At 46.4% G+C, this 23712-nt stretch overlaps 2 protein-coding genes across 5 annotated transcripts in view; both read left to right on the forward strand.

The window, feature by feature from the left end:
* LOC143211489 (trypsin II-P29) overlaps nucleotides 1-4758 on the forward strand; it is a 9917-nt gene extending 5159 nt beyond the window's left edge. For 2 of the 4 annotated variants that reach the window (XM_076429232.1, XM_076429230.1), the window contains exons 3-10: nucleotides 501-686; nucleotides 1138-1479; nucleotides 2136-2212; nucleotides 3052-3152; nucleotides 3433-3532; nucleotides 3644-3856; nucleotides 3912-4025; nucleotides 4183-4758. In XM_076429232.1, coding sequence (XP_076285347.1) covers nucleotides 501-686; nucleotides 1138-1479; nucleotides 2136-2212; nucleotides 3052-3152; nucleotides 3433-3532; nucleotides 3644-3856; nucleotides 3912-4025; nucleotides 4183-4338 — 1289 coding nt within the window. In that variant the 3' untranslated portion in view covers nucleotides 4339-4758. The remainder of the gene's footprint in view (nucleotides 1-500; nucleotides 687-1137; nucleotides 1480-2135; nucleotides 2213-3051; nucleotides 3153-3432; nucleotides 3533-3643; nucleotides 3857-3911; nucleotides 4026-4182) is intronic. The other 2 variants (XM_076429233.1, XM_076429231.1) reach the window with 1 other exon arrangement.
* A 5179-nt stretch (nucleotides 4759-9937) lies between these two features.
* Nucleotides 9938-22437, forward strand: Exex (motor neuron and pancreas homeobox extra-extra). The gene is made up of 4 exons (XM_076429235.1): nucleotides 9938-13296; nucleotides 19851-20014; nucleotides 21270-21516; nucleotides 21620-22437. Exons 1-3 carry the CDS (start codon nucleotides 11676-11678, stop codon nucleotides 21510-21512), a joined length of 2028 nt encoding a protein of 675 aa, XP_076285350.1. The 5' UTR covers nucleotides 9938-11675; the 3' UTR covers nucleotides 21513-21516; nucleotides 21620-22437.
* Nucleotides 22438-23712: the final 1275 nt, after the last annotated feature.

Below are 23712 nucleotides of genomic sequence, written 5' to 3' on the forward strand. Positions count from 1 at the left end.
ATGGTAGCTGATAAACGGTAGACGGAAGACTGTAGACAAGGTGCAACAGACGAGTAGAGAAATGAACAACCTTGCATCGAGAAATTTCTCGCGTCTCGGCGTTATATTCGACACATCGGGAAAAAATAGCGTTACTCCTCCGCGTTTGATTCTCCTGCGCGATCTCGTCATTACACGTTGGGTTAAGGATTTCACTTATGAAACCATGGTTCGAAACGAAAGCAGTCGGGTATTTATCTCAACAAACAGACCGAAAGACAGCGATACGCCGCAACGCAACACGACGACGTATACATACAGTGTAGAGCCAAACACAACAGCGCACGATGCAATGTAGCGTGTCGTAACACGAGACACGAAATACGAATTATTATAGGTACCGAAGTAGACGCGTGCAACGATGTGCACATCATACGAAGATCAATCGTTAAGAAAACCAATAAAATGATAAACGTGTTACGTAAGCATTTTCATCCACCAATGCGATTACTATGTTTCAGTGATACCCCAAACGTGCACGTACAAGGGAGCAACTTTCGATTGCGGTCTCAGTATCAGTTGCGTTCTCGGTGGGGGCCGTCCGATTGATCTATGCTCCGGAGGATTAATTTGGAGTTGTTGCGTGGACGATGACGATATCCCTGAAAAAGTACCACGGCCGACGGTCGGGTTACTCCAGAACGCTAGTAAGTGTTTCTCAATCGCATATACTTTTTCTAATCTTGCAAAATGATCCGGTGTAGCTTCTCCTTTTTCGTGTGGTTTGAAAATTGCGTGTGGAAAAGTAGATGTCGCAAAAGGGGGAACGCGTAGCTCGCGAGCCGTAGCAAGGTGGCGACAAACGATCGCGTTTCCTTCCTCCGAGGTGTGTGGGAAAAATAGATGAGACGAGGAAGAAGGAGACAGTGAAAGGGGCAAAGGAAAGAGAAAGGGGAATGGAGAACGTGGTTCGGGGATCGTAGGTAGGGGGGGAAGAGAAAAGAGAAAAGTGAGAGGGGGAAAGGGAAATGGGAAATGGGGAACGAAAAATCGGTACGAGTATGAGAACGAACCTGGTTAGGCTGAGTCTCCTGCGTGCGAGCGGAGATTCGAGTTAAAAGACGAAACACGTGAAATCGAGGTTGTTTGAACGTATAGCACTCACACTAAACTTGGGACATCAGCATCCGTACATGGACGATGATGTTCAAATCTACGAGAACACGGCAAGGCCGAGTAAGCCGGTGCACACCGGTCAGACCGAGCACCGACCGCCTGGCTACGTGCACGCGGACAACGCGAACAAGCCGACGACCATTTATGAATCATCGCAAACGTGGAATTACAATCGACCTGCGTACACGAGCCGTCCGACATATTACCAACCGACGCAGCTCGATTATCCTCAAGACGAATTCGGGGCCGATTATCCCGATGCATTGGGATTGCATACGCCGCACGAGGACGTGACGAGCTCCGTGGATTATTCCAAATATCGTGGTAATCCGCCTCAAGTCGCACAGATCTAAACACTCGTATGTTTGCACCAATCGTAGTCTATCGCCTCCCGAAAGCAAGCTGATACTGCTTGTAGCAATTCACTTTGTACTTTGTACCGCGAACGTACTCGAGTCGAAGAACGAGCACCGGAAACAAACGTATTTGCTTTTCCCTCTCTGTGTCGCTTTGCACGCTTTTTCGCGACACTATACCATCACGATAAGGGCAGCGGTAGCGCTAGGTAGAACGAGCGAGAGGTGTGGGATGAACTGTATGTATAGTTACTACTATACTAGTATCTACTATTATGTAGACAGGGGTGCAACGATTCTCTACTCGAGAAAAACGATCTCTTCATGTCTCGATGCTGCTCGGAAAAGAAAGAGGAAGAAGGAAAGAGAGAGAGAGAGGAGAGAAAGCTGTCGTCGACTTCGATTAACGCACTGCCTATACGAATCTGTTGACGAAACAGTCCAGTGCTTTGTGTCACTTTCTTCTTTCGTGGGCACGTATTCACCGTACGCTAAACACCGTTACCTTCGACACAGTATATTCTACATACACTTGTACAGGAGTCACGTCGTAATCTGTACACGCAAGTGAAATTACAACCTAGGGTGTTCCCCGAATGATCTTCGGTTCTCTGTGATTTTCAGGTTGCGGCGAACTTTATACGAGAAGCAACAGAATAGTGGGCGGACACAGCACCAGTTTCGGCAGTCATCCGTGGCAGGTGAGAGCACGATTATGTTCGGAATTTGATCGACTTCTCTGAACGCAGAGCTGGATAAACAGTATTCTAGCAGGTTGTTGCAATTGAAATGATCGTTTTTCACATTTGAAACTTTCCGTCTTTGTAGTTTAGCTTTTCCAGGACAGGTGGGGTTGAAGTTGTACAATTTGAAAAGTACATATCTCGTACATGAATCTGCGTGTATAAGATTATTAATATTGTATAGTATACACGATTCAAAATCGATTTTCGTTCATCATGGGAAAACAGGAAATAACAGATAGTTGAAAGGGATTCACGTGAAACGATAATTACTGATAAATACTGTCAGGAAATTGATATAATGTACGAAAAACACTGCGTGTTCAACAGTGGGAATTACTCAACAGACGCGGTGTAATATTGCTTCACGATAATGCTCGGCTACATACTGCGAAAGAAACAGTAAAAAAATTAGCAGAGTTGAAGTGCGAAGTTCTTCCTCACCAAACGCCTAGATGGCGTTTTAAATGGAAAAATATTCAAAGAAGAACGTGCTGTAAAAACTGCATTCGACGAATTGATTGTCTCACGTTTATTAGATTTCTACCAGAAAGGCATTGAGGCGCTTGTATCACGATGGAAGAAGTGCGTTAATGTCGATGGAAATTATTTCAATTAATGGAATATGAACAAAGCTTGTAAGATAAAAGTTTATGCTAAAGATTCGAAACGGCCATTTCATTTGCAACAACCTAATAAATAGGCAACGCGTACCATTCACATTTGTTGGATCTTGTTAAGCAGTTGAAATCTAGAATATTAAAAGTGTCTGAAATACAGCGATCTTGAAATTTCAGGCGGCGATCATTAAGTCGGGATTCCTGATGAAGAAGTTGTCTTGCGGTGGCGCTTTGCTGAACAACAGATGGGTGGTGACAGCGGCTCACTGCGTCGCGACGTTAGTATTTTGATTAGTAGACTGCGGATCTTTATGCAAAATAAAAAGTGTTTGCATTGATTGCAGGACACAGGAGCCAAATAAAAATTGTATTCTTTTTTTAATTATCCTATTAAGCTGACACTAATACGTTGATGTCCTTCAATATTTTTAAGATGTCCTCTACTTTAAATTACAAATACCCATTTTTGTCATAAATGCATAAAATCCGCAGTCTATTGATTAGCGACGAGACGAATTTGACCGAACGATTAATTCTTCTCTGTCTGGTTGTACGCAGAACGCCGAACAGCAACTTGAAGGTGCGCCTTGGCGAATGGGACGTGAGAGACTCTTCGGAACGCTTGCTACACGAAGAGTATAATATCGAGAGGAAGGAGGTAGGCGGCCAACGGCTGTTTCAGAGCCGCGCGAATCACGCTTCTCAATCCCGCCGACGATCGACAATCATTCTCAATGCGCCGACGATCGGCCTCCATTGAAAATTACAGGTGCACCCGCAGTACTCGCCGAGCGACTTCCGGAATGACGTGGCACTGGTGAAACTGTCGAGAACGGTGGCGTTCAAACAACACATCGTTCCTGTTTGTTTGCCGGCGAAAAATTTGAAACTCTCTGGACGGACCGCGACCGTCGCTGGTTGGGGTAGGACCAGGCATGGACAGAGCTCCGTACCGAACGTGCTTCAAGAAGTTGACGTAGAAGTACGTAGAGAGAAGTTGTTCGCACCTGTTCGATTTAATGTGATTGGGTTTTTAGGTGATACCTAACGAAAGATGCCAAAGGTGGTTCAGAGCAGCCGGAAGGCGAGAAACTATTCACGATGTGTTCCTATGTGCGGGTTACAAGGAAGGTGGACGAGATTCTTGCCAGGTACGGACCCCGTACGCAGGGGTGGGCACGGTAGGGGCCCCTCAAACTCCTGCTTCCCCCACCAAGTTCCCTTTCATGCTTTCATGTAACGACGGACGCTGGTGGGGGTATATAAATATAATTAAGTAAATATATGTAAATATATAAATTGAAACAGGGTGACTCCGGCGGCCCGTTGACCATGTCCGTCGAGGGAAGACACGTGCTGATCGGTCTCGTATCGTGGGGCATCGGATGCGGTCGCGAACACCTACCCGGCGTGTACACGAACATTCAAAAATTCGTACCATGGATCGACAAGGTGATGAGTTAGGCAATTAAATTGTGAATCGCGCGAAGACGATCGATACGGAGGCCACACTTTTTGAAATGATATTAGGACGCAGCAAGAATGAGACACGCATATCGAATTTGTACACATGCCTACCAAAGTTTACCGCTATAATGTATGTATATGATATTACATTATGTTATATTAGGTTTATGTTATATTATATTATATTATTCTATATTGTACTACATATTTATGTTGGAACACGTACGCGTGCGTGTAAGACGCGACACATACACACTCATTTAAAGTACTTTGTCGGAGTGATGCTCGTTACACTTGCCTAGATTCCGAGAGGTATTTTTGCACAGAGAAAATACGACGAATGGTATCGCGAAATTGCATTGTACCTTCATCTAGCGTTATTTACAATTTTACAGTAAAGAATTTTATAAAACGAAACGAGATGCTTTATTGACTCTCGGTTCGAGATAGGTACCTACGTTATCGAAGAACATTCCCTCGATTATCGGCCACCGATGTAATCACGAGTTTACTGTGTCGTGTAATTGTTGCAACCGTAAACAGAATATAATTCGCGGATTTTCGAGTGAATTAGGAAGAAGTCGACCGTATTCGTCGGAGAACAAAAAGATTATTCAATCGAGAATTGAAGAACGATAGTGGGCGTAATTTTCATTACAGGCACAGGTAAAACATTGAAAAATCGTCACCTTTCCCATCGCAGTTGCAACCAATAACAAATAAAACAAAAATGATTTACACATCACCTAGTAAACTAATCCTTCTAACGTCTTCAAGAAGCTCAAGCTGTTGGGTCCAGTATTGAGAAAGTTATTCGTTTGTAAAAGCTGTACGACTACTTCGTACAGTAGGTATTTTGCTCCAGAAAAAATAGAAGAGTCAAATACAGAGCACTGTAGGACCCACGTTCGTTCCGTGTCGGTCCACAGAGTATTTTCCTCGGTCCGCCTCGTAATCAGTAGTGAGCGACTGTTTATAAAATCGATTGAACGGTGTAATGGCAGTGGTGTATCGCGGGCGAAGTTAAGATCGTTGATAATGGGCAACGATGATAGTCAAGAAGACAAGTCGGTTGCTCTGCGGCTGCATGAATGGTTGAATGGTTGGACAAACGGGTGGGGTATTGGATATCCGGTAACCGTGACTGTGAGAAGCATGGAATCCCACTCTCGCTCATGGCGAAGACTCGGTGATAGCCGAGGGGTAAAGTGCAAGAAAGATAGTCGTTGCACAGACGGAAGAGAGGCTGCGGATAACAAGGTGGGAGACGACGTGGTGGAAGAGGGAAAAGACGAAGGGGCGAGGGAGGGAACGTGCTATGTATAATACTGGCGGTGATGGTGGTGATAGAGGCGGTGGTGACGGAGGCGGTGGAGGTGGAGATGGTGGTGGTGGTAGTGGTAGCGGCGGTGGTGGTGGTGATGGTGATGGTAGTGGTGGTGGAAGTGAAGGTGGTGGCAACGGTAAGAGAGAAAGAGGGGAAGAGTACGGGAAGGGAACAGGTGAAACGTTGAAACGGAGGCGCGCAGGGTAAGTTGCTAATTAGAGCCAGATTAAACGCTTGTCTGGGGAACCATTTTCGTTGCCGTTCCTCGCCGTTCTCCGAAGAGGATGAGTGCGAAGAGCCAGTCGTGCCCCGGAAGAGTGGGGGCTGAAAAAAGGCGAGCAGCCAAGGGTGGCTAAAGTTGCAACAGAGAGGGGATAACTCGACTCCGGTTGGAGGCAGGACCGAGCTTAATGAAAAGTGTTTGCCCCGTAAAAGTTAAGATTAATTGGCGCTCGGGGGGTGGTTACCGCGGTAATCAGCCGAAGCCAGTGGTTTTCAAACCTGACGTACTTGCTGGAAACTGCCACCTTCCTCTTTCGCTCTGTTTTCTCTGTTTCCCCTCCTGATTACTTTTCATTGTTCCACCTTCCATTATCGATCAGTTTTTCATTATTCTTTATTTACTTTGTCCTGCCCGACGATTGCCATTACGACAGTAAGCGTTCTCTATCCTCTACTTAGAAAATACACTCGCCACTGCCGTGTCACGTTTATATTCTTATCAATTTTATATTTCTACTTCTACACCGAACAGTGTACAGTGTACGTAGTTGCATTTATTAATACGTACATTCATAAATACTTTCATGACGTATTTTCTTTGTATCGTAAACGGCAGATTGTTCTGGCTCGCCGGTTGATTACCTTCATCTGAATTCTATCGCTTTCAATTTCGGTTGAGCATTGCTGGAACGAGAGGTTAATTTCGCGACACCCAGTTTCATTAACAACGCTATTAAAAGTAATGGTCGATAAGGGCCAAACTCGGCGATACGGCCGCGTAGGGGCTAGAAGATTTTAATTACAGAATCGACTTGGAGCTCTGGGCACAATGATAGGAAAGACCGAAAATGGCGAAAGACACAGGGAGTTACACGTAACGAGCAGTCGCGTCGCGTCGCGCGTCGCTTCGTATCGTGTCGCGTAGACAGGAAAAGAAGACGACGAAGAAAATCCTTCCTGTTCGGAATTATATCACGCACGAGGCATATTAATTGAGCGAAACTAATTACTGTAAAGCAATCGAGCGGGTGGAACGCAGATAAAATAGAATGATGAACGGTATTTACATATACACGAGGCAATGCCAAATCAATCCATGACACCAATTACGGTTTATCTATGGATGGCGATATCCAATCGAGGCATTGATCGAACAGTCTTATCCCTAACAATAAGATAAGACCGGATAAATTAACCATCAAATCGTTAATTACTTTCAAGTACGGATAACAAGACTTTAGACGGTGTACGTTCTAAGTCCTTATCGTCGGAATTGTAAATATCGAACGATTTTCCAATTAGAATGACCAATCACGCAATTATCGAAAGTGAACTTTGTAACCGAAGCGAGAAGAATCTTTTTGATAAGAGTTTTTGTACGGAATTGTGTGCGAAGAATTGTAAGAAAAATAAAGATTTGCACTATCGCAGTCGCACGGGACTGATTTAATTTCAAATTACTGGATGCTTCCGACCAACTATGCTTTAAATACCTATGCTTGGCCTGGATACGAAATCTACACAAAGGTGAAAGGAAAATAAGCTTCGGTTATCGTGACGGAGCATAATCGTCCGTTGAAAACCTCTTGTATTTACACGACTGTCAAAGATGAAAAGGGGATATCTACAAGCTCATATTAACTATCATAGGTGCCTATACTTATCCCTATACCTGTATCTATGTATATCTATACCTACACTTATACCTGTTCCTATACCTATAGCTATACCCACCGTTTACGTAGCTACGTATCCTCGGCAACGAAAAATCGATGCGAAACAATGTATCACATGTGCCCATAATTACGAAGGTGGTCCAAGTGAAAATTGACAAAAAAAAATGAGTTTACCAGGTAGTTCACGTTACATTATTTTAAACTAAATAAATTCAATTTAAATTTTACGACGTTGTCAAAACTGAACCGGTAGATAGTGCTCAATAACCATAGCAGTTGAAGAAGCGACGTAAAACAATCAAACAGAGAAAAGATAGTTCTTGTACTTGAACATTACATGGAATTTATTTAGCGTTAATGTCCTTTTCCATTAAATATCTTGAAACAAGAAATATGTACAGTGTTAAAACAGAATAACTTTTTTATAATTGTACCAAACGACCTGATGTTTTGTAAGCAATTAGAAGCATTGGTTTACTAAATGATGTGTAGAACAATTTACCAAAAATTATAATTTACAAGGTTGCATGCACAAATAAAAAAGGCATTTTTAAAAATTGTTTTATTTGGGTCCTATGCTGGTTATACACATACTGAACAATTTCATCGAAACCATATCTGTAATTTCATCGAAAGATGTACGATTCTGTGGATTTTAAGCAAAAACTGATCAAAAGTCGTGAAAAACTACGATTTTAACCATTTTTAACCGCTTGTAGTTCGTGTGTATCTGAATCGATTTCGATAAAACTTTCAATACGTGTATAACTAACACAGATCTACAAAAGATATATTTTAAATTTTCATTAAGAGCCCAAATAAAAAAGTTTTAAAAAATGCCTTCTTTATTTTTGCAGAAACCTCGTAAATTATAATTTTTGGAAACTTTTTCTTGCACATCATTTAGTGAACCAATGCTCCTAATTGCTTACAAAACATCAGGTCGTTTGGTATAATTATAAAAAAGTTATTCTGTTTTAAAGGGCGTACGAACACTTTTGTGGGCCACTGTATATGGCTGAGACGACTTTCATAATTATGGGGAAGACTCGTCGTCTTGTCCTATCGACCAAAATAATGTGTGGTTTTGGAAATTTCGAGAAATTGTACATTAGTCTCTGAAAGAATAGGACAATCGTGCATCGCTGAAAGAGAAACGAGGAGAGAAGAAGCGAGAGGGAGAGTTGTATTAGAAGAGTGGTTTGAAATTTTTCTTCCACGAATGCGTTGAACGTGCTTCGATCCTTAAGTAAATAAGGTGGCCGTCGCGTCGGTGTATTATTTGGTTAAAAAGCGGTGACCAGCGAACTTGTACCGTTTACCTTCGACTCATTCCCGTCGTGCTACATTCGAATTCGAAGCTCGGAGTAACTGTAGAGACACGCAGAGATTGCTGCCGGGACTTTGGAAAAATAGTAACGAGCTCGTTGCTAGCAATTAACTTGCATGTCTTTTTGGGGCTCTGGTAGAGACGAGAACGATATTCGATAAAATTCGATACGCTCGACTAGATACTTTAAAAAGCAAAGAGAGTTTATCGGTCGGATAAGCAAATGCGTGGTAGGACTGATATAATAATATCGTGCACGACAACCGATAACAGACCGATTACTCGAAAACTGGGCGTGATGCCTATTACGCGGCTATTAACTGCCAGATAAAACGGTAGATAGGTACGTATGCAGGTATATCGTCGCTTTTACGTTGAGGTGTAGCGATTCGGAACAAAATACGCTCCATCATACGAAGGTATCGTATACATATGTACATGCCATGCGGTCTGAACAAAGAAACTAAATTGACTGTATCGCGATTGATGAAAAAGAGACTCGAAGCAGCGTGAGCCTGCAGTTGTTTGTATCCGGGTTTGCGAATCAAGAGCGCCGAAAAATCTGTGGTTGTCAGGAAGAACGCCGCATGTCGCATAATTTCACTTTCGAGCTATTGTCGTTTAAAGTTTTCATCACTAATGCTTTGACATAGGACATCGGTTAAATTGCATTATTTTTTTAGTCTTTCAAATCAGTGGAAAAACGAAGTATGAACCCGAGCATTCTCGAAGCGGAGTTGACAATGTGATAAAAATGGTTGGAAAAGTGTAAGGTAGAGGAGAAGTGAATTCCTAAGTCCTTCACTTCCGTTATTGAGGAGAGAATACAGTGATTAAGACGGTAAGGATATATGTATAAGAGGTACAGAATGACGCGAGGACCGCATAATATGGCATTTTTTAATATTGAGATCCATACCGTTCCTGTGACACCAGTCGCAGAAACGATCCAGGTCTGCCTGTAATCTGGAAGCATAATCGCGGGACAAGATGATGCTGAAGATTTTTCAATCATCTGCGAATAAGAGATACCTACAATGTTGAAAAATGGTGGTTAAATCATTAATGAACATTGTAAATAGTAGAGGACCCAGGTGGGAGCCTTGAGGTACTCCGGATAGAATATTTACCGGGGATGATAGGTAACTGCCTAATTGTCTGTATCGCGATTTATCAAAAAGAGACTGGAAGAAACATAAGCCTGCAGTTGTTTTGTTTTGGTTGATGAATGAAAAGCGACGAAAAAATCAGGAGCGCGAGTAGGAAATCACGAAGACACCATACAAACAGCGAACCTCAACGAAGAAACTAAATTGACTGTATCGCGATGTATCAAAAAGAGACTCGAAGGAGCCTGCAGTTGTTTCCACCGGGGTTTACGAACGAAGAGCGACGAAAAAATAAAGAGCGCGAGTAGGAGACCACGAAGGTATCATCGGCAGACCAACATCGGTTATTCTGATTATTCGTGGACGGCGGCCAACTACCCTCGCATTACCCGTACGTCGAAACGAAAGTTGGGTGCATCCCTCCACTCCTGGAGTTTCGCGAAGAGTCACGTGGCTTCAACTGCATATCCGTTCTCCTTAGCGCGCGTTTCATGCTCGTCGCAGGATTGGAGGATTCTCGTCGTCGATGGGGGAAGTGGTGGTGTCTCTGTTTGGTACCCGGGTGACGTCTCCTGCACGCCGACTGGTCCTCGTCCTCGTTCTCGTTCTCGTCCAGAGTCGATGCTCCTTTTCCAACTGGTTTCTTCTCTCGCTCGATGATTCTTCCCCCGATCCTCCCGAAACCCTCTCTAATATCCTAGCCGTGCTCCTTCTTCGTCGAGCTCGCGGATTACGGGGATCTGTGTGTCTCTTTCTGTAATTTCGTGCTGCGGAATATTCGTCCGGCCGGGGCTCGAAGTTTTTCGTGATCGGTGATCGGTGATTGGTGAATCGGTGATCGGTGCTCGAGGAGCGAGACTCTCGTGAGCCTCTCGCGCCTCTCCAGGTTCGACAACTCTCGACAAACTCGACGCCTCGAACGGTCAGGAATCCGGGATGCGGAATCCGGAATCGGGAATTGGGAATCGGGACTTGGTACGGCGGAACGGGGAGATTTGGGATTCGGGATTCAGCGTTCGGTGAATGGGGGAACAAAGGGGGTGCCGTAGGCGTGGCAGAATCGCGAGGTTCGCCGTGATAGGCGTGGCAGAATCGACTGACCGCGGAAACGCGGTAGCAGAGGGGAGCGGTTTCCCCGTTACGTACACGCGGTTCCTTGCGACGTCACTTTGCGGCGCGGCGTCGGGTTAATCGCTCGTATCGCCACGAAATCGAAACGGACGCTCGATTATCTGTCGCAGAAAAACATATTGCTCTCTCTGTCTCTCTCTCTCTCGCTGTCTCGCTCTCTGTCCAAAATAGATTTCGGTATCGGGTGAATTGTTCGATCGTCGTAACCTGTGCGTCTCGATCAAACGGCTTGATTTTTCTTTCGTTCAATCGGCTTCTCGATCGCGGTCGGTCTCAGTGGTCGAACTGTCGGACGGTCCGGCAGACAGACGGGGGACAGGTCGATCGATCGTGTCCCGTGGATTGTTCGCGAGTCGATGGACCACCGATTCGCCAACAGCGATCAATCATCGATCGCGGCATATCGTCTAGCGGTACTAGAACACGTTTGAACGTTCGATTAGTTCGAAGTTGGTTGATGTGTCGCGTAAAACAGTAGCGCGCGGCGAAAGATGCTCTAACGATCGAATCGTCTCGTTTCGGGCTGCCGACTGCGAGCTATGCATTACGACGCGCAAGGTGCTTTGGAGAATTCCTATTTACGACAACAGGAGCAAGAGCAAGATCAAGATCAGACGCAGGAACAGGAACAAGAACAGGAACCGGAACAGGAGCAAGACCAGGAACTGGAATTAGAACGGGAGCATTGTCATCGGCCGCGGCGAGTGTCTAGTCAGGATACGATTTATGCGAGAAGACAGAACGTCGGGGAAAGTGATCGCGGACGAAGCAGCACGCCTTTGTCGGAGGAGGCGAGACACGAAACATTTCGAACGACACCCGAAGACGAAGAGGTACGTTTCGTATCGAACGGTTCTCCGTTGCAACGCGAGAGCGAATCGCGAATGTCGAAGTATCGCGAGGAACACGACTCGAAACGATCCTCCCTGTCCGTTTCCATCCCCGTTCCTGTCCCCGTCTCGGTCTCGCCGCAGGAGCACGAGTCGACGAATTTCTTCCAAAGCCGGGAAGCTACCGCGGTCAGGTGTTTTACCGAAGAGATGGTGTCCGCGGTGACGAATCGTTACAGAGGACCGGACGACTCGCCTGACCGAACATCCCCGCAAAGTTACCCCGTTCATTCGACCGACCGACGAAACGTCTCCGTAGGCAAAACGTCATTCTGCATCGACGCGCTCCTCGGTCGAGCGACCGGCAAGCAGGAGAACCTTGATCACGATCGATCCGAACGCAATCAAAGATTCCTACTCTCCACGAGGAGCTCCAGTGCGGAGTTGAGCCACTGTCTAGGGAACAACTCCGTTCACGAGCGAGACTCGTCTTGTACTCTGGGAATTGCCGGAGGGACTAGAACCACGGGAAACACGGAAAACATCGGAGGCACTGGAACCACCGGAGCTACGGCAGTTTCCGTGAGCGGAATCGCGACGCGTCTCGGCGGAACGGAAGAGCAGAGGACGTCGTCTTTGGGAACGCTCCTGAATCCCTTCGACAGATCTGTCCAACACGGTTCGGTGTCGCCTAGCTTGGAGGTTGTTCGCGACACGAGCGATCGGCAGAACGTTCACGAGCACTCCATGACAAGAGAGATTCGTCTGTCCAGCATCCACGTAGAGTCCGTGGATGCGACAGCGCCGGAAGTTTCGATACATCGCGGTAAGGGTTTGTTCAGAGGGGAACACGTCGCGACTGGAAACGGAGGATTTCGAATCGATCGATTGGAGAACGTCGAGGACGATGCTTCGATCGAAGTTGATCCGACGAGAACGGGAAGCGCCAGCTCCGGGAGCAACGCTAGTCACAGTCCCATCTCCAGTCCCCCGATATCTCCGGGATCGGAGGAACCGGCTGGAAACGGAGTACCAGGTAGTTCGAATTTGCCTACTGGTCATTACGGTGCACTTGCCACCAGTGCCGGACTCACTCGACAGAACCAAGCTCTTCTCTTGCATCCGAGCGGTCCCCTTATCCACCCTGGCGGACTGTATTATCATCCGGCGAGCGGAAGCGCGTTTCACTCTATCCACAAAGAAGGTCAGCCTATCGGACATTCGCAGGCCACCGGACCTCATCCTCAGCAACATCACATTCATCCACTTCAACTCGAGTGGTTAGCCAGAACTGGAATGCTGTACCCTAGATTGCCAGCCGATTTAGCCGGTAAGTATCCGCCAGCCGCATAATTATGTCTGTATGTGTACATGTACCTGCCTATTGTGATAGTAGCGTCGCATCTCGCGTCGCGTTTGTGTGTACATGCGTGCGTGCTTGTCTGTGCTACGTCTGCTCTATACGGCCAAACAAACACCACCCGTTTATTCTTCTATTCTTAAAAGTTACTTTAGATATCATCGAATGATTGCTACTCGCTGAACCACCACTTCCTCGTCTTCTTTCAACTTCCCGTTATCTTCACAATTACCTTCCATCCTTAGCCTCGATTTCTTCCATTTCTTTCTAAGAAGTTCTTCATTTGCAACGGCCGCAGCATTTTCTTTACAGTCGCAGTGATTGAAACGTCTTTATCCTCAAAAATGTTTAATGTTGATTACAAACGACCCGATTTCATCGAAAAAGAGAGGCACCGAAAGGCATCGAAGTCATGGCTACGCGCGTAGCCATCTTAATCGGTCGACGCGACGGCGAAGTAGCCAAGTGAAAATTCGATCGACAGATTGCTCGTACGATGGGCAGATAGCGAATGTTTACATGCCTAATGTAGCGCTTCATCGCCCTATATTGACCGGCTACTCAAGTTTTTAGGTCGGCCGTCGGACGATAATATCGGAGAGAAATTTTGCGCTGCTGTATCTGATCTCGTTGTACACATACACATGTACAAAACGGTATAGTAGTCCGACGTAATAAATAACACACGCTACATAAGAGGCCACGTTGGAATCGGGATATCTATCTCCGTTACACAACAAAGAGTTGACAACGCTTTTATACGAATCAGGATCCGATCAAGAGATTGCCGAACCGAAAATGAAGACGGTGATGGAATTAGACTCGGACCGACGAATATTCGTAACCGCGATAGAGAAGAATGACTTGGTTACCACCATCGGTTATCACTAGTCTGCGGGGATCTTTATGCAAAATAAAAATGCTTTCGATTGACCGCGGGACGCAGGAATAACACAAAAATTGATTTTATCCCTTAACAACTTTGTTATATTACGAACGACAATATAACATTCTTGCATTTCCTAAATCTTTACTGTTTTACATTTCACCTGAGTCTAGTTATCACTAGACTGCGGATTTTATGCATTTATGACAAAAATGGGTACATACAATTTAAAACAGTGGAGGCGTTAAAAAGATTTGAGGCCACCAGTGTATTAGATTTACCTGAATAAGGTAATAAAGAGAAGAGTGAAATTTTTATTTGGCACCTGTGTCTTGCATAGAGATCCGCAGTCTAGTTGTCACCGTTGGTGATCTTTTGTACGAATAAGAATACCATTGAAGAAATGTCCGAACCGAAAACGAAGATGGTGATGAGATGTATACGGGCGAAACACGCGACAAAATGGAAGGGAACATCGAAGAAAGCGTCGGGAGAATTGGAGTCGGGCCGACGAATATTCGTAACCGCGATAGAAAAGAATGACTTGGTTACCACGGTAAATTTCACGCTTGGAAAAAAGAGCCGTGGCCGCGTTGTCCGGCCAATCAGTCGAGAGCTTTTATCGAACAAATTGGTCGGTGAACGTAGCAGGCCAGGTTGCCGAGATGGAACGAATCCGAATAAAGAGAGATGGAGATACAAAGAGAGCGAGAGCTGGTGTGAGAGGGTGCAACGAGAGGATGAGGTAGAGTATATACGGCTGTGTATGTATAACAGAGGGTGGATGCGGAAAGAGAAAAAGAGAGCACGGAATGGAAAGAAGAGAGAGAGAGGGAGAGAGAGAGAGGAAAAGAGAGAGGGGGAGTGCGCGTGGGTGAGGGAGAGGGAGAGGGAGTGTGCGAGGGAGAGGGAGTAGGTGCTCGGGACGAAGCGCGGGGTACTTTCTGTCAGATGATCCTGATTGGTAGTTGCCGAGCAATCCAACGTCGACGAAAAAGGCGAAAACCCGATAGCGTAAAACGAACAACGAGTACAAAAAAGCGGTCTCGTGGAATAAAATAAAACGAATCCATCCAGCCCCACCTGAAGCGGCCGTTATCGCGTCGGCAGGGAACACGAACTCGACTTGTTAAAAAATTGCTGGATGGGAGTACCGTCCCGTTCAACCCTGGACTGTGCTCTGTTCCTCTACCCTTTCCCCAGATTCTCTCTCTTCCTCTCTTTCTCTTTCTCTCTCTCTCTCTCTCACTCTCTCTCTCTCTCTCTCTCTCTCTCTCTCTCTCTCTCTCTCTCTCTCTCTCTCTCTCTCTCTCTCTCTCTCTCTCTCTCTCTCTCTCTGTTAGTTTCGCATCCTCGTGCGCTCTCGACGTTTATGTAAATAATGGTGAGTGCGCGACTCACCGGCTCCGCACCGTGAGCTGACAGGAGGTTGGGTGACGGTAGGAGATGCGAGCTTTTATTTGCGGAATATTTGTCGCGCGTTATACTCGCGGCAACGTTGCGACAACACCATGTTTCATCTATTTCGCGTCGAGCTTTGAGGTATCGAAATTTAACTAGAACGAGATAGCACGGGCCAGCGCGTATTTTGCGACCTTCTGCAGCCCGATGTATCCCCGCTTCGTTTACACGAAAAAAACTCCGCCCCCCGGATTCTGCTATATGTAGAACTATGGCACGCCAATTTGCTTTCGGATTATTCGAAATCGACTGAAACGACCACCGCGCGACCGTTTCATTTTTTTCGGTCGGACTTTGTTCGCTCGAAACGTTCTCCCAAGTCTCTGCCGTTATTATTTATCGGTAACGCAACGCTCGTTCCACGTTCTACGAAACGGGAAGGTGTAACAATGGCCGAAGATGTCGACGAGGTGGCAGGAGATCTGCCAACAAAGGGGAACGATACCCGAGAGATGAAGCACGCGAAGGGTTGGCGGATGATTTAATTAGTTAATTGTGCGTCATTCATCCGTCTATTCATCCCCCTCACCCTTCTCTCAACGATACTATAGTGCTGGTAGCAGCGTTCCACAGTTACCATGGAAACTCCACGGACTTACGCGTCGGTGGAGTGGCTAATTTCACTCGTCTTTAAACCGATCCAAGAACGTAGATCGAACCAATCCGTGTCGAGGGATTCTTGATCGATCGCGTGGATTCCACGAGACGTTTACAGCAAATAAACAAATGCGTATGTATCGAGAATACGTGATAGATGCAAGGAACACGTTTGGAGAAGGGTGGAAGGATAGAAGGATGAAAGCGAATAAAATAGAACGATCATTGCGGTATCGGTAGCAATGGCGATGGCGATGGCGGTGGCGATGGCGATGGTGGTGGCGGCGGCGACGGTGTCGGTAGTGGTGGTGTCGGTGGCAGCGGTGGCGGTGGCATCAGTCTACATACCTATCTATAGGCATATAGGCGGTAATGGTGTTTCTGAATTAGCTGCCAGCTAGTTTGGCCGGCCGCAAGCAAACAGATCTTGGTTACCCAATGTGTAACGTGTTCCACGTTCGCCCAAATGCGCCGTCCTATATCTCTATGATCTGGTTTGTTGGCGACACGTAGATACGGACGAGTGCGTTCAACGATACATCGCCAAACCTACGTGCCCGTCTACCATTCTACATCCTGATGCGAGTATAACCGCGTTCAAGTAATAATAGAATTATCGTTGGCGACTCGTAGATTCCTCAAACCTCCGTACAGAATTATCGTAGGTGAAACGTATTTTTATCGGCAGGAAGAAAACGGGCGCGTCGCGTCGAAAAACAAGGGAATAACGATATCGCGATGAGGGGGAGCAAAGTACGAAACCGTTCCATGGGAAAATGGAACGGTAACGTTCCGGATGTTTATGGCGTGATTTGTGGTGAGTTCGCGAGGCGAGTTTCAAATTAAATCCAACCATTTCGGACAGGAGAAATAATCTTCGCGGAAAGTTGGCCAAGTTTTTCCGCCTCGGAGTAACCCTCGCTCCTCCCCCAACGTTCTCGTTCTCCAACCCTCTTTCGCGTAACCCTCGGTGCCATGGATCTGTAACCGTGGCGCAGGAAAAGAGGAGTCGATGACGTCTCACGATCGTAGGTGTAGAGGGATGGTGTGATATACTCTGGCAACGTTATCCTCGGTCTTTGCTCTCCGTTCTTCGCTGTTCGGTATTCGCTGTTCGCTCTGCTCGTTGTTCCGCGTCTTCGTTCGCTTTCTATACGAGAGGGGTTGAGAATTCGGAGGCGGGTCGTATCGAGGACTCGGGGCTACAGGCGGAGCTTCCGTCGCTATGCGAAACAAGGAGAGGGAGAACGATCTCGAGAGAGAATGCGCGCGCGCTGCCCGTACCCGTTGCCGTACCCGTGCTCGTTCCCGTTCCCGTTCCCGTTCCCTTTCCCGCGCCCACGTCTGCTCATAGCTCACACCCATCGATGGAACTCGAGGACGAGAACAAGGATGGTAAACTAGAAAATTTAGACATCGAAGACAATCGAAAGAGATTGTCCGAGACCGCCGAGCGAAAGAGAATATTAAACACTAGCTACGATTACACGGACTCCAGGCTTATCATTTCTGGATAATGCAAAGATGGGATTTTCCAGTCACCAAAAGCGCTAGATAAAACATCAATCTAGACAGCTGTCTCCCTCAAAAGTCCAATTTTCACGTTTACCAGGCGTAATTCGTAGCTGCCGCAGCTTTATGATAGCTACAGCTGTCGAATCTGAGGGCGACTGAGGCCTAGAAAAATCTCATCTTTGATTCAGTTCGTGAAATGGGGGTAAACGAGTTTCTCTCGGAGGCGAAGGCATGGATGTCCGATAGATATTAGCTAATTGAAAGAATCTGCTGGAAGGAAGAAGACGAGACGCGCGCGCGGATGGTAGAAAGGGGAATTGGGTATTAAAGGTGGAGGATGGAAAGTCGCGTTAAGCACGTAGATAATAGCTGGTGTTTACCGGCGTGGTGATCGTTATGATTTAAGGGTGAGCCGGCGTGAAGCGGCTAATAGGACCCCAAATAAATTAAATTATCATGATAAAAGTGTGGTGGGTCGGCGAATGACGTTAACCTTAACGGCACCCCACAGCTTTACCCCACAGCTTTACTCCGCAGTTTTACCCCACACGGAGAAGTACGAAAATGGTAATTGTCCACTCGATGGTGCGCCGCCACCCCTCTTGTTTACCGACATCTGTCATAACTTGCTCGCTCTCGTCAGTGCCGAAACTATCACCGAGTTTCGACTCGATCGAATCAAATTGCTGCGAATTGATGAGAACTGTTACAGCATAATACGTATTTGTGCATACTGCTGTAACTGCGAGGTCCGGCGACACCGAATCGTTCGCTGAACCTCGAAAGGAAGAAACAAACGCGAATAGAGACTAGGCAATTTCCCATTCTACTCCGAAAGGAACACGTCTTCGAGCGACGGGCCCAATCGGGCATCAAATTCGAGAAAAGGATACAACGACGGTGGTAAATCATAGAGGGCTGTCCGGGGAGACACAGGCAATCGTCTGAATAGTAATTGTTACGAAATGCTGGGGTGGAAATCTCTGAACGGACCATATGTGCGCAGCGGGTCGCAAACCATCGTTTCGAGGAAACGATTAATACCTAGGCGAACTGTAAATAACGAAAACGGAGCTGTCTACTAGGCGAATAACGAGCAACGATGCTCGTCGTTGAGCTCATGAAATTCTGCAACGCTTTAACGCCATGTTGTTACTACCGTCTCGTCCGAAATTGTAACTGTGAACGCGCGTACGTGTAACAATAATCTAGTCGAGGAGAATATCTAGATGAAACTGATTTTTCGACACCGAAAAAACGAACGTCCGGGTCGGGGGTCGGACGCTTGATTGTTAAACGGCTGATTAGAGGCGACATAAGGGTATCGCACCTTCGAGATTAATCCGAGTGTACGCGGAACTAAACATTGCCATGTGTACAAACATTGACAGCCGGTCACACACTTGCTAGGTATAGTTTAGTTAGAGGGGGGCGACGCGTCTGCTTTGAAAGCAACCGTAAGGAAACACACGATAAATCTTTCGTTGTTCTTGATTGGCACGCATGATTTCGCCGCGCGGTTAAACTGGTTAAAGCGATTTAACAGCAGCAATTAAGACACGTATTTTATAATAACCGCGATTGTCAAGTAGTTACGAAGAATCTATCGCAGAGTTGATCATCCGTCGTGCATTGAAACGAAGATTGAAAAATCCGAAATTGCAAGATCCGCGGGTATACATATGTAATAATAAAAGTATGACGATGTATCGTATTACGACAGGGCTTAAACTTCGCCTCGATTTGCGCTCGTAAAATCATAAGGGGGAGATTGTCGAATGCGACCAAGAGTCGTTCATAGGGCTAATCGTTAGGGCGGCTACCCTTGCCTCGCCTTTTACCCCCAACCGTTTCCAACCCCAAATCATACCATCGCTACCCATGGGGATTTACACTAGCGATAATTGCATTAGCATTCGATGATTTTTATTGGTTTCTCGATTGGTATTTATACTCGACGGAGTTGTACAATTTTTGGCTAACGCGATACGTCGCGTCGCGTTGCGCTCGCATAAATATACTACGATAATACGATGTGCCAATCTTCTCTTTTGTTTGGTTAAAGGTTGCGCAGCTCAACACGCTCTTCTCGGGAAAACTAGGAGACCAAGAACAGCGTTCACTTCGCAACAGCTTCTCGAATTAGAAAAACAATTTAGACAGAACAAGTACCTCAGCAGACCGAAAAGGTTCGAAGTAGCCACCTCGCTGATGCTCACGGAAACACAGGTAACATATAAGCTACCGTATGCGTGTCAAATCACGTTGACAATTACGTGAAAATCGTCGTGTCGCAAAGGTAAGTCGGTCGTGAAATCGACAATTTCGAAGAGGTCACGGAACGGACGTCGAATCGGATAATGAAACAATCTAGAATTCTTTCTCCCCGCGTCGAAATCAACCGGAAACGCAAGCCGGCGATTCTCTCGCGTAGTTCAACAACTTAAACATAACTTGGGAGCTTATGCGTTCTGATGGATCGCTCGGCAAACAGCGACGAAAGTCTGAATTATGGCAGGCTGAATCCCTGATTTGTTTCGATATTTAATCGATTCTATCCTCGAGCTTGTTCCCTTCGGACGTCGCGTCGGAACGTTGCGTTCTTTCGTTCTTCTTTGCGCGTTACATGTCCGTGCATATGTATACAGAGTGGTCCATTTAAGCGAGGCCACCTAATGTCTCTTCCTAATGTGTCAATGGACACCGCGCGCATCTGGCAAGAACATAATTTCATCGGTGTTTGTTGATACCGATAGCAGAATCGCCCAACTACTCTATTATCCTAGGTCCTATCATGCCTACAACAGGAATCCTGGAGTTAACAAGTGTGAATTCATCTAGTTTCCTTGATATCCGAAGTATACTCGTATAACGGGGCAATTCAATATTCCATGTCTCGGGAGGAGGTTCTGTATGCATACGCGTTACACGTAGAGAAAGAAGGCATGTGTATTCCTTCCGAAGGGTGGAGATGTAATCGAGAGCGAGTCGGGTGCGAGGTGAATACGAGGTAGAAACGAAAATGGGAGTGAGCTGGGTCGGTTCAACTGTACGATATATCGCTCGAAAGATTTACATCGCTTTCTCGCAGCGTCGGAGGTTGGGGATTGGAGGTTCGGGGTTCAAACTTGGGGGAGAAACATCGGATTTTTATATTTAGCCGCAGCGATTTGTGAGAATCTCGAGTACGATCAATTACAATGAATAATATACGTCCGTTCCGCACCACTAATCATCCGTTGTGCATGTTTTCTTCATTTATACTGTCGTATCCTATCATGAACGACTGAATCCCGTTCAGACACGGCGTTTTCGATCGCGCGATCTTTGTTTCGGACTGTTGGTCCGCGCGGGCACGTGTGAACGAATACGAAGAAGCTAATGTAAGCCCCGCAGTCTGAACGGGTTCTAAATGTACCTTTGCGACACGTTTGATCGATGGACGATGACAGCGGAGGATGACACGACCGCATGTTTGCTCCAGGTGAAAATTTGGTTTCAAAACCGGCGAATGAAGTGGAAAAGGAGTAAAAAGGCGCAACAAGAGGCACGTACGAATAACAAAGTCGAAGACGGGGGAAACACGAGAAACGCCGAGAGGGAGGCCGGAGGTGATCATAGTGCGAATTCGCCGAGTTCGCAGGAGGATGCCAAAGGAACGTTACAAGAAACGCAGAGAAGCACGACTGAACTTCAAGAACCGCTTTATCGGCCTTACGTGGTATAAAATGGTGAGTAAAGTAAACCGTAGATAAATCGACCGGGAATCGAACAGAAATATCGAGAAGTACCTTTGCCGTTTGATACCGACACGCAACCGATATGTCTGCACAGGTCCGGCGGTCCGTCTCCAATACAATGGAATGTAAAGGTTTACGATTATGGAAGCGGCACGCGTGAGATCAGCCACCGAATGACTAAACGAGAAGGAATATGCGTGTAAAAGAGCCCGGGGTATTCGGGGGCGCCATGAGATCGATTAGACTGAAAACAAAATCGAATTTCCAATCGCATCAAATGTGTATGTACATACATTCGTACATGCATACATAGTTACTAGATACGTACACCGCACCGACTTAATCTTGCGACATTCCTGTGTAAATATAGGGAACAAAGAATGTAATCGACGATCGTACGCACGATCGTATCCCGAAGGATACGAGCCAGTCTGAAAGTTTCGCCGAGTAGACTGTTTACCGAGGACGAGTACGCGTGTCGTGCGTTTCTACTCTGTATTATGAAAATTATTATGTACGTGTGTGTACGAGAATGCATTATATCTCCGGGCGACCAGTCACGAGAATGTGTTGTATAAAAGCAGAAGAAACGTGCAGCAACCTTGCACGGGAAAGACTTTATCTTTACAATTGTAACTTTACTCCGAAGTTATACTAGATCTACTTCAATCGAAAACACGTACCTATTTATGATAAACGATTTAATTGTAAATATTATTCGTGTACGACTATCGTAGAGAGTGCAATGCGAAAAAAACGTTATACTGTGTCGCAACAAGTTCCTAAAATAAACGATGGATAACGGAGAGAGAACATTCAGCTTCATTTCTTTTCCCTGGTCAGCGAATAGTAGTACAAACTGTACACGCGCATTACTCTATCTCGAGAGCATCGAGAATCGAGACCGTTTAATCGTCCGCGGATTCTAGCTCGTCCTTCTTCTCAAAGAAAAATCGATCTAGAACTTCCTCGAAACAGACGCGATCATAATCCTCCACCCCCGCCGAGGCCACCTTCCTCATCCCAACGCCCTCTTTGCTGCCGTGTACCCGCACGCAAACCGGATCATCAGTATTTATGATATGCTAATTCCCCGTTACAAATTCCGCGATGTTACGCGGATGACTGCTTCTACCGGCTGCAGCCAGTGAAAGCCACCCGTTTGGAAAACCAGTCGTCAGCGACGAAATGGAAAAAAGCAAAGGAATGAGAAAAATTACATTTCACGAATATACGGATTCGATATACATGTACGATCGCGAGCACGTCTTTCTAGATTGATTTTCTACGTTTCCGATGAAGCTTTCGGCGACGACGCATATCGCAATTATCACAATTAGTCGATTACTTTGTATTACGAGTGAAATCTGATCGTTGAAAGCAGACTAGTAGACTATTAGACGATGACTTGGTGTTGACTGGGTCGAATCGTGCGGCGGCGGGTGGTCGCGGGTGTTTAGCAGGGTTGTCTGAAATCGGGTGACGCAAGCGAGGGTAGAGCGTGCGGAGGAACTCAAAGGAACACGGAGAAACGCTGAGGCGGGGCACTCATGTTTATATGCATTGTATTGCTAAAACCCTTTTAACCGAATTACATTTAGCGATTCTAGTGCTGCTTTCCCGACTCTCCTTCCACGAGTCTGCTAGTGGCCGCCCCGTCACCGTCAACGTCGTCGTCGTCGTCGTCGCCGTCGCAAGTCGTTGTCACCGTCATCGCCAACAGCCACAACCCCCTAGCGCGGTATACCTCCCCTAACTAGCAACTACCGGGCTCTCGTGCTTCCATTCCCCTAACTCGAATGTTTCGTCCTTCTCCGTGAAAGGGCGCGTGCCTTTTGCCGCGACGCAACGCGACGCGACGGATACCACTCTCTCTCTCGTACAACGAGCTCACGAACGAGAAAATCGGTGCAGTTGTGTGTGAAGTCGTGGCGGGGGTGGAAAACCGATGGGGCTCTGGATTCCGAGACTCCGAACGGCATCCCTGAATTCTTGATTCTCTTGGTAAACAAGTGCTTAGGTGATTCACTGCTTGTTCGCTCCTATCGGCCGTCGTTTGTTTCTAGACGCCATTCTGCCGTTCTGCCATTCTATCTCGTTTTCCGGTCTAATAGATTTGCGAGGATAACGGAGACCGAGGCTGTGTGCTCCGAGGCTCCTCCCCTGCTATTACTTATCCTTCCACTG

Source organism: Lasioglossum baleicum, chromosome 8, assembly GCF_051020765.1.
Source record: "Lasioglossum baleicum chromosome 8, iyLasBale1, whole genome shotgun sequence".
In the NCBI taxonomy this organism is placed as follows: Eukaryota; Metazoa; Arthropoda; class Insecta; order Hymenoptera; family Halictidae; genus Lasioglossum; species Lasioglossum baleicum.

What these genes read in the sequence shown, in the direction of transcription:
- Exex (XM_076429235.1), top strand. Translation starts at nt 11,676, where the DNA reads ATGCATTACGACGCGCAAGGTGCTTTGGAGAATTCCTATTTACGACAA. An exon ending in ATTGCCAGCCGATTTAGCCG is followed by an intron (nt 13,297 to 19,850) that starts GTAAGTATCCGC and finishes GTTTGGTTAAAG; the next exon opens with GTTGCGCAGCTCAACACGCT. An exon ending in TGATGCTCACGGAAACACAG is followed by an intron (nt 20,015 to 21,269) that starts GTAACATATAAG and finishes TGTTTGCTCCAG; the next exon opens with GTGAAAATTTGGTTTCAAAA.